Raw genomic sequence first — 11,239 nt, forward strand, 5'->3', positions numbered from 1 at the left:
CCAACACAAGTGAGAGGCGGATACCAGCGAGAGGATTGTTTTGATATGCCAATTGTTGGATGAATGCCAGGGAGGAAAGGACACACGGTGTGAGATAAGGATGGAAGGGGTGTGAATCGTGAAGCCAGAGGTAGGGATGTCCGTGGAGGATGTGGTGGAGGATGTGGTGGAGTATGTGGTCGAGGATGTGGTGGAGGGGAGAAATGGATACGAGTGCAGGTGAGGTACAGGGAAATGATGGTGGTGGGGGGAGGGGGGGGGGTCAAGAAGCTGCAGGAGGATGGGGTGGGGGATGCAGGGAGAAGGTGTGTGTGTGTGTGTGTGTGTGTGAGGGGGGGGGGGGGGAGATTATGTTAGTTTAAAAAACCCCAGAGAATTCAATATTTTTACCGTAAGGAGAAAAGCTACTCCACTTAATGGCATCAGATATTTCTGTTATCATTGTGCTCAACACAAAGGGGTGATAGATCGTTTCAAAGGCCGGGGCAGCATCTGTCACTGACAACGATTCAGTATCAACACTCGCACTGCAAACAGTAAACACATGGTGATACATTGAGCATGTCATTGGTGTTACATTACACATCTACACAGAGTTTCAGTCAAGAGCATGTCCTACCTGCTCTCCCGACCAGCTTCATCCTGAAATAAATAAAACACAAAGCTCAATTCATTGAGATACAAGAAATGCAAAATGCCATCTTATATAAAACACAAAGTGCTGGAACACGGCGTAGCAGGCAGCGTTTCACGAGGATGTGGATTGGTGACGCTTCGGTTCGGCCCCCTCCTGTACATCATCGAGACCAAGCGTAGACTAAGTGACCCAGATCAGCGGAACATCCCGGTTACTAAACATTCCAACTCCACTTCTCATTTCCATATTGTTCTTCCAGACCTGGGCCTCCGCCATTGACAGAGTGAGGTCACACGCTAAATGGAGGATCGGCACCTCATATTCCGCTCGGGTAGTTTACAACACAGCAGAATGAACATTGACATCTCCAATGTTAGGTAACACCAGCTCTCTCCCCATTACCCCATTTCTTCCATGTGCCCAGCTTAATGAGCTTCCACTTTTCACACCAACCCGCTCTCTTACACATTCCGCCAGAACCCTTTCTCCTCTAATCCTCCATCTGGCAACATATCTCTCCTCTTTTCTTACCTGACCCCCTTTCTACACTTTTCATCTCTAGCCGATGTCCACACAACTGCCAGGCCTCCCTCGCCTGTATCCTTTGCCAGTCATGAGGCTTTGTCAAACTCCATCGCTTTTCCAGCTCCCCACCCCTCACAACAACAATCTGAAGAAGGGTCCCGACCCGAAACGTCACCCATCCAAATCCCCCACAGAGGTTGCCGAACCCGCAGAGTTGCTCCAACACTTGATTTTGTTCCTGAATTTATTGGGACTGATGGTTCACATCACAACAGAAACCATTCCATAGAACTTTAGGAGCAGCTGAAAATTCCCATTTCACAACTCTGACCCCAGCTGACACAGCTTGAGGGTATTACACGAACGAACAAAGAACCAAGAATGTGCAAGGAGTGTTAGTGAAAAATCTGCAATTGATCTGAGGATCAAACTTACAGGAAAGACTGCACACTTCGTGAGTTTCTTTGGCTAATTAAAGGAAAATTAACGGAATTTAATATTATCTTGATTAGTGCGGGTGTCAGGGATTTGGGGAGAAGGCAGGAGAATGGGGTTTGCACAGGTAGATCAGCCACGATTGAATGGCGAAATAGACTTGATGGGCTAATTCTGCTCCTAACATTTCTGAACGAATGAACTTATTATAGTTACATGTAGTACGGTGAAAAGCCTTTGTTTGCATGCTATCCTGTCAAAGAAAAGACAGTACATGAATAGAGAAATAGAAACATAGAAAATAGGTGCAGGAGGATGCCATTCGGCCCTTCGAGCCAGCACCACTATTCATTGTGATCATGGCTGATCGTCCCCTATCAATAACCCGTGCCTGCCTTCTCCCCATATCCCCTGACTCCACTAGCCCCGAGAGCTCTATCTAACTCTCTCATAAATCCATCCAGTGATATGGCCCCCACTGCCCTGGGAAGGGCAGGGAATTCCATAAATTCACAACTCTCTGGGAGAAAAAGTTTTTTCTCACCTCAGTCTTAAATGTCACAGACTGTATTCTAAGACTGTGGCCCCTGGTTCTGGACTCGCCCAACATTGGGACCATTTTCCCTGCATCTAGCTTGTCCAATCCTTTTATAATTTTATATGTTTCTATAGGATATCCCCTCATCCTTCTAAACTCCAGTGAATACAAGCCTAGTCTTTTCAATCTTTCCTCATATGACAGTCCCGCCATCCCAGGGATCAATCTCGTGAACCTACGCTGCACTGCCTCAATCACAAGGATGTCCTTCCTCAAATTAGGAGACCAAAACTGAACACATACTGCACTCTCTAGTCCTATACTGAAATCCTCATGTTATGAAGGCCAACATTCCATTAGCTTTCTTCTCTGCCTGTTGTACCTGCACGCCAACTTTCAGTGACCGGTGTAAAAGGACACACAGGTCTCGCTGTACCTTCCCCTTACCTAAGCTATAAACACAATCCGTCCACAGTGTAGTGATAAAGGATAAAGGGTACAAAATTTAGTGCAAGATTAAACATTGAAATATCAGATAATGAGAAGAAACTGAATTGGTGATAAAATATAAGGTGGTCTTTCAAAAGTTTCACTAGAGATTCAGTCAAGATAATATAGAACCCTCTACCACAGGAGTGGTAATTTCATGGGGACGTGGATAAAGGTGGATAAACACGAGAGATGTGGCAACTGTGGGCACTGCTGGTGGATGTTGTGAGTAGGTGGGGAGAGGCTTGTGCGGAGCAGGAAAACTGACAGCAGTGGATGGGCCGAATGTCCATGATGTAGAGAGGGGAATTTGGGGCATTATTGTCGGATGTGGTAAGTAGATGGAACAGACGGAACATTGACCCAGTACTGAATTACTGGTAAATGCAGCATTTATTTCAGAAATGTAACCCACCACTTTGTGACTGTGCACTTTCACTTATCCAAACTGTAGTGTAACTCCTCACCTTCAGAAATGTCACATCGTCCTTGTGATCGATCTGTTCCTGTAACTTTGAGAGTTCCTCTTCAATGGAATTTAAATTCTCTTGAATCTCTTGAAGATTTTTCTTCATTCTTTGTACAATCTTTTTCTCTTCCTTCCGGATATCTCCAAGTAAGCGCTGCTCTTTCTCAGTGAATATCTGGTGCAGTTCAGCAAACTGGGATGTGATCTGTGACTGAAGGTTATGTGACTCTTCCTGTCAGATGAAAGATTAAAATCAATATATTATGTCACTCTGCTGTGTTTCTTCATGACATAGAAGGTGACATTTGGCGAGTGAATCTCGAGTCCTGAGGTGCACAAATAAGCCCTTCTGCCCAACATGTCCATGCTGGGCTCTGTACGTATCTACACTAATTCAATTTACCCGTATGTAATCCATAGCTTTCATTACCTTGGCAATTCAAGAGCTCTTCTTGATAATTCTGAAATATCTGGTGAAAGTAATGTAACAGACCAAGACCTTATCAAATCAGTTTAATTGTGTAATGAACCGGATTTGATAAAGGGAACTCGACGTTAAGGAGCCATTAGGAGGTAGTGACCATAATATGGTAAGTTGTAATCTACAATTTGAGAGGGAGAAGGGTGTCAGTGTTACAGTTGAACAAAGGGGACTATGGACCCATGTGGGAGGAGCTGCCCAAAGATGACTGGAAAGATACCTTAACAGGGATGACAGTGGAACAACAATGGCAGGTATTTTTGGGAATAATACAGAAGGTGCATGATCAGTTTATTCCAAAGTGGAAGAAAGATTCCACGGGGAATAAGGGGCGACCGTGGCTGACAAGGAAAGTCAGGGACGGTATACAAATAAAAGAGAAGTACAACGTAGCAAAGATGAGAGGGAGGCAAGAGGATTGGGTAATGTTTAAAGTGTAACAGAATATACCAAAAAGACAATACGGGGAGAAAAGATGAGGTACGAAGGTAAGCTAGCCAAGAATATAAAGCAGGATAGTAAAAGCTTCTTTAGGTATGTGAAGAAGAGATCATTAGTTAAGACCAAAGTTGGACCCTTGAAGACTGAAAAAGGTGAATTTATTATGGTGAACAAGGAAATGGCTGCTGAGTTGAACATGTACTTTGGATCCGTCTTCACTAAGGACGACACAAACTATCTTCCCGATATAATAGTGGATAGAGGATCTGGGGTGACGGAGTAACTGAAGGAAATCCATATTAGGCAGGAATGTTGTTGGGCAGACTGATGGGACTGAAGGCTGATAAATCCCCAGTGCCTGATGGTCTGCATCCCAGGGTACTTAAGGAAGTGGCTCTAGAAATCGTGGATGTATTGGTGATCATTTTCCAATGTTCTATAGATTCAGGATCAGTTCCTGTGGATTGGAGGGTAGCTAATGTTATCCCACTTTTTAAGAAAGGTGGGAGAGAGAAACCAGGTAATTATAGACCAGTTAGCCTGACATCGGTGGTGGGGAAGTTGCTGGAGTCAATCATAAAATATGAATTAGCGGCACATTTGGATAGCAGTAACAAGATCGGTCCGAGTCAGCATGGATTTACGATGGGGAAATCATGCTTGACTAATCTTCTGCAATTTTTTGAGAGTGTAACTAGGAAAATCGACAAGGGAGAGCCAGTGGATGTAGAGTACCTGAACTTTCAGAAAGCATTTGATAAGGTCCCACATAAATTAGTGGGCAAACTGAGGGCACATGGTATTGGGGGTAGAGTGCTGACATGGATAGAAAATTGGTTGGCAGACAGAAAACAAAGAGCGGGGAAACGAAATATTCCAGGATTTTGTTGCTTCAGGTGTGATAGAATTGGAGGGGCAAGAGGTGGAGGTGTTGCATTGCTTATCAGGGAAGACATTACAGCAGTGCTTTGTCAGTATATATTATAGGGCTCGTCTAGGGAGGCTATTTGGGTGGAACTGAGAAATGGGAAAGGGGTAGCAACACTTATAGGGGTGTATTATAGACCGCCAAATGGGGAGCGAGAATTGAAAGAGCAAATATGTAAGGAGATTGCAGATATTAGTAGGAAGCACAAGGTAGTGATTGTGGGAGATTTCAATTTTCCACACGTAGACTGGGAAACACATTCTGTAAATGGGCTGGATGGGTTGGAGTTTGGAAAATGTGTGCAGGATAGTTTTTTGCAGCAATACATAGAAGTACCTACTAGAGAAGGGGCGGTGCTGGACCACCTGTTAGGAAATGAGACGGGCCAGGTGGCAGAGGTATGCGTTGGGGAACTGTTCGGGACCAGTGATCACAATACCATTAGTTTCAATATAATTATGGAGAGGGTCAGAACTGGACCTAGGATTGAGATTTTTGATTGGAGAAAGGCTAACTTTGAGGAGATGCGAAAGGATTTAAAAGGAGTAAATTGGGACATTTTGTTTTATGGGAAAGATGTGGAAGAGAAATGGAGTACATTTAAAGGTGAAATTTTAAGAGTACAGAATCTTTATTTCCCTGTTCGGTTGAAAGGAAATAGTAAAAATCGGAAAGAGCCATGGTTTTCAAGGGAAATTGGACACTTGGTTCGGAAAAAGAGGGAGATCTACAATAATTATAGGCAGCATGGAGTAAATTAGGTGCTTGAGGAGTATAAAGAATGTAAAAAGAATCTTAAGAAAGAAATTAGAAAAGCTAAAAGATGATATGAGGTTGCTTTGGCAAGTAAGGTGAAAGTACACCCAAAGGGTTTCTACAGCTATATTAATAGCAAAAGGATAACGAGGGATAAAATTGGTCCATTAGAGAGTCAGAGTGGACAGCTATCTGCAGAGCCAAAAGAGATGGGGGAGATATTGAACAATTTCTTTTCTTCGGTATTCACCAAGGAGAAGGATATTGAATTATGTGAGGTAAGGGAAACAAGTAGAGTAGCTATGGAAACTATGAGATTCAAAGAAGAGGAAGTACTGACACTTTTGAGAAATATAAACGTGGATAAATCTCCAGGTCCGGACAGGATATTCCCTAGGACATTGAGGGAAGTTAGTGTAGAAATAGCAGGGGCTATGACAGAAATATTTCAAATGTCATTAGAAACGGGAATAGTGCCGGAGGATTGGCGTACTGCGCATGTTGTTCCATTGTTTAAAAATGGGTCTAAGAGTAAACCTAGCAATTATAGACCTGTTAGTTTGACGTCAGTGGTGGGCAAATTAATGGAAAGGATACTTAGAGATAATATATATAAGCATCTGGATAAACAGGGTCTGATTAGGAACAGTCAACATGGATTTGTGCCTGGAAGGTCATGTTTGACTAATCTTCTTGAATTTTTTGAAGAGGTTACTCGGGAAATTGATGAGGGTAAAGCAGTGGATGTTGTATATATGGACTTCAGTAAGGCCTTTGACAAGGTTCCTCATGGAAGGTTGGTTAAGAAGGTTCAATGGTTGGGTATTAATGGTGGAGTAGCAAGATGGATTCAACAGTGGCTGAATGGGAGATGCCAGAGAGTAATGGTGGATGGTTGTTTGTCAGGTTGGAGGCCAGTGACTAGTGGGGTGCCACAGGGAACTGTGTTGGGTCCACTGTTGTTTGTCATGTACATCAATGATCTGGATGATGGTGTGGTTAATTGGATTAGTAAGTATGCAGATGATACTAAGATTGGTGGGGTTGTGGATAATGAAGTAGATTTTCAAAGTCTACAGAGAGATTTATGCCAGTTGGAAGAGTGGACTGAAAGATGGCAGATGGAGTTTAATGCTGATAAGTGTGAGGTGCTACATCTTGGCAGGACAAATCAAAATAGGACGTACATGGTAAATGGTAGGGAATTGAAGAATGCAGGTGAACAGAGGGATCTGGGAATAACTGTGCACAGTTCCCTGAAAGTGGAATCTCATGTAGATAGGGTGGTAAAGAAAGCTTTTGGTGTGCTGGCCTTTATAAATCAGAGCATTGAGTATAGAAGTTGGGATGTAATGTTAAAATTGTACAAGGCATTGGTGAGGCCAATTCTGGAGTATGGGGTACAATTTTGGTCGCCTAATTATAGGAAGGATATCAACAAAATAGAGCGAGTACAAAGGAGGTTTACTAGAATGTTGCCTGGGTTTCAGCAACTAAGTTACAGAGAAAGGTTGAACAAGTTAGGGCTTTATTCTTTGGAGCGCAGAAGGTTAAGGGGGGACTTGATAGAGGTCTTTAAAATGATGAGAGGGATAGACAGAGTTGACGTGGATAAGCTTTTCCCACTGAGAGTAGGGAAGATTCAAACAAGGGGCCATGACTTGAGAATTAAGGGACAGAAGTTTAGGGGTAACATGAGGGGGAACTTCTTTACTCAGAGAGTGGTGGCTGTGTGGAATGAGCTTCCAGTGGAAGTGGTGGAGGCAGGTTCGTTTTTATCATTTAAAAATTAATTTGGATAGTTATATTGACAGGAAAGGAATGGAGGGTTATGGTCTGAGCGCAGGTATATGGGACTAGGGGAGAATACGTGTTCAGCACGGACTAGAAGGGTCGAGATGGCCTGTTTCCGTGCTGTAATTGTTATATGGTTATATGGTTATATGGTTATTAACGGGTTCCTTTCAGAATGGCAGGCAGTGACTAGTGGGGTACCGCAAGGTTCGGTGCTGGGACCGCAGCTATTTACAATATACATTAATAATTTAGATGAAGGGATTCAAAGTAACATTACAAATTTGCAGATGACACCAAGCTGGGTGGCAGTGTGAACTGTGAGGAGGATGCTATGTGAATGCAGGACTTGGCAGGTTGGGTGAGTGGGCAGATGCAGTTTAATGTGGATTAATGTGAGTTTATCCACTTTGGAAGCAAAAACAGGAAGGCAGATTATTATCTAAATGGTGTCAAATTGGGAAAAGGGATCTGGGGGCCTTGTTCATCAGTCAATGAAAGTAAGCATGCAGGTACAGCAGGCAATGAAGAAAGCGAATGGCATGTTGGCCTTCATAAGAAGAGGAGTTGAGTATAGGAACAAAGAGGTCCTTCTGCAGTTGTACAAGGCCCTAGTGAGACCACATATGGAGTATTGTGTGCAGATTTGAACCCCTAATTTAAGGAAGGACATTCTTGCTATTGAGGGAGTGTAGTGTAGGTTTACAAGGTTAATTCCGGTATGGCGGGACTGTCATATGTTGAGAGAGTGGAGCGGCTGGGCTTGTACACTCTGGAGTTTAGAAGGATGAGAGGGTTTCTAATGGAAACAGAAAAGATTGTTAAGGGTTTGTACACGCTAGAGGCAGGAAACATGTTCCCGATGTTGGGAGAGGCCAGAACCAGGGGCCACAGTTTTAAGAATAAGGGGTAAGCCATTTAGAACGGAAAAGAGGAAATACTTTTTCACATAGAGAGTTGTGAATGTGGAATTCTCTGCCTCAGAGGTGGTGGAGGCTGGTTATCTGGATGGGGCTCTTAATGATAGCGGATTCAGGGGATACGAGGAGAAAGCAGGAACGGGATACTGATTGGGGATGATCAGCCATTGAATAATGGTGCTGGCTCGAAGGGCCGAATGGCCTACTCCTGCACCTATTGTCTCTTGTCTATTGTGTGTTGTCTATTGTCCATTGCCCCATCTGCGCAATTTCCACCTGGCCCACCAGGTGCTAATATTATCTCTCCACCAATTTGTTCAAATATATTTTAAATATTGTTATGGTACCTGAATCAACTACCTCCCCAGGCAGCTCGTTCCATATACCCACCACAAAAGTTGCCCTTAATGTTCGTATTAAATCTGTTCCCTCCCACCTTAAACTTATGCCCTCGCATGCTCGATGCCATACTCAGGGTAAGAGACTGAGTATTCACCCTGACATTTCGTTTCGTTATATTATACACATACAATAGATCATTCTTCAGACTCCTGCACTCCAGTGAGTAAAGTCCTTGGCTGCCCAACCGCTCCCAAGATCTCGGGTCCTCGACTACTGAGCTCTATAGAGGTGCCCATTATTACACGCATCACAGGGATCAAATCTACACAAAATAATGAAATCGATAGTACAATGCCTCACCTGAACTCCAGAAATGCTTTCTTTCTGTTCCTGCTCCATTTGTTCGATCTCTGATTTCTTTTCTGTGAGAGATTCGAAAGATGATTTCACCTGATCCTGGGGTTGGGTTTCAGATCAGACAAGAGGAATGTCAGGAAATAAACAAAAACATGACACAATGATGTGATCAATATCGGTTTGCTTTTACCTTGTAAATTTCAACAGCTTCTTCTATCGGTATGAAGCTGTGAGACTTGTGTTCCCGCCCATCTCGACAGATCAGACAAATCACTTTCTTGTCAGTTTCACAAAACAGCTTCAGTTCTTCCTGATGTTTCTCGCAGTGAAGTTTACTTTCCTTCTCTTTGAGATTTAGGCTCAGTGCTCGAGCTTTCTCAGTCAGTCTCGCCAAGGCCCGATTCACCCTGAGGGTGCGGTCCACAAACTCGTCTCTACATTCCGGGCAGGTGTTTTTCGCCTCCCTGTCCCAACTCTGTGTGATACAGGAGCGGCAGAAGTTGTGCCCGCACTCCAGTATCACCGGATCGGTGAAGAAATCCAGGCAGATGGGACAAACTACCTCCTCGGTCAAACTCTCGACCTGATCTTTCGAAGCCATTTTATCTCCGCTTCCTGGTTCAAAATGTATTCACTGACGTGGAGCTGCCGAATATGGCCATGGTCACGTGGCAGTTACGGTGACGCAGCGGTAGAGTTGCTGCCTGACAGCGAATTGCTTCCCGAGACCCGGGTTCGATCCTGACTACGGGTTCGGTCTGGACGGAGTTTGTACGTTCTCCCATTAATCTGTGCGGGTTTTCTCCGCTTCGGTTCTTCAGGGGCTTGGAAAATGTTTTTAAAAAATGGCTTGGTAAATGTAAAAAATGTCCCTAGTTGGTGTAGGATAGTGTTAATGTCTGGGGATCGCTTGTCGGCGCGGAACCGGTGGGCCGAAGTGCCTGTTTGCGCGCTGTATCTCTCAACCAATTAAACTCCTACTGTACCGTGTCGCTGCGCCCGCTGCTGTCCCGGGCAATGAATGCTATCTGGCTGCAAGTGTTCAGTGTGATGATGTCCTGGCCGCTTTCAGCTCGTCTCACACGAGGGAGGGGTAGATTGGATAATACAATGGCCTGAATATGGACGCGAAAGAGTAAGGCAGGACAGAAAGGGACGGGGCCCGGCGCTAAGGAAGCCTCGGGTATAGCCTGAGGAGGTGTTGCACCTGTTGGGCAGTGGAACCCGCCGCCCGCATCTCCGTTCACAGCCCGGGATCAGGATGGACGGAGACCTCCCTCCGCCCTTATTTTATTCCACAACAGTGCACCTGTCTCATGCAGCAGTCTTCGGGGTAATCTATGTTTGCGTGTATTGTTTAAAGGATATTATATGACCCTCTAAAATTCATTGCAGGTTGCAAAGGTTCACCGTGTCTACTGATCAGTTTATTTTAGTTTGGTTTACTTTAGAGATACAGCGCGAAAACAGGCCCTTCGGCCCACCGATTCCGCACCGACATGCGAAGTCCGTGCATCCAGGGATCCCCGCATATTAACACTCTAGTGCACACATAAGGAACAAATGTCCACATCCGCCAAGGCAATTAACCTACATACCTGTACGTCTTTAGAATGTGGGAGGAAACCGAAGATTTCGGAGAAAACCCACGCGGTCTCGGGGAGAACCTATAAACTCCGTACAGACGGCATCCGTAGTCGGGATCGAACCCGGGTCTCTGGCGCTGCAAGCGCTGCAAGGCAGCAACTCTACCGCTGCGCCACCGTGGAATCAGTGAGTGTGGAACACGGAACACTCAGATTCGAAAGCCCAATTGGCAGCATTTCCTCCCGCCCCTGCAGGTCATTCTTGCCGCTAATGCTTCCGAGATGGCGCCCAACCAAGGCGTCTATTTGCGTGCGATGCAGATCTACAATCACATATTACAATCGCCCCACACTCTTAAATCTCTACTCCCTCCTCAACATTTCTCACTTTAACTATGATCGGACTTTGCTGGTTTAACCTTGGACTAAACGTTATTCCATCATCGAGTATCTGTCCACTGTAAGTGGCTCGATTGTAATCATGTATTGTCTTTCTGCTGACTGGATAGCGCGCAACAAAAGTATTTCACTGTACCTCGAA

General features: G+C 44.6%; 1 protein-coding gene across 1 annotated transcript in view; it reads right to left on the reverse strand.

The window, feature by feature from the left end:
- LOC116989918 (nuclear factor 7, brain-like) overlaps positions 1-9,716 on the reverse strand; it is a 48,797-nt gene extending 39,081 nt beyond the window's left edge. Inside the window, exon 1 of the mRNA XM_033047472.1 lies at positions 9,387-9,716. Within this exon, the coding sequence (XP_032903363.1) occupies positions 9,387-9,713 (327 nt within the window). The 5' untranslated portion in view covers positions 9,714-9,716. The remainder of the gene's footprint in view (positions 1-9,386) is intronic.
- Between the last annotated feature and the right edge of the window lie 1,523 nt (positions 9,717-11,239).

Source organism: Amblyraja radiata, chromosome 30, assembly GCF_010909765.2.
Source record: "Amblyraja radiata isolate CabotCenter1 chromosome 30, sAmbRad1.1.pri, whole genome shotgun sequence".
Classification (NCBI taxonomy): Eukaryota; Metazoa; Chordata; class Chondrichthyes; order Rajiformes; family Rajidae; genus Amblyraja; species Amblyraja radiata.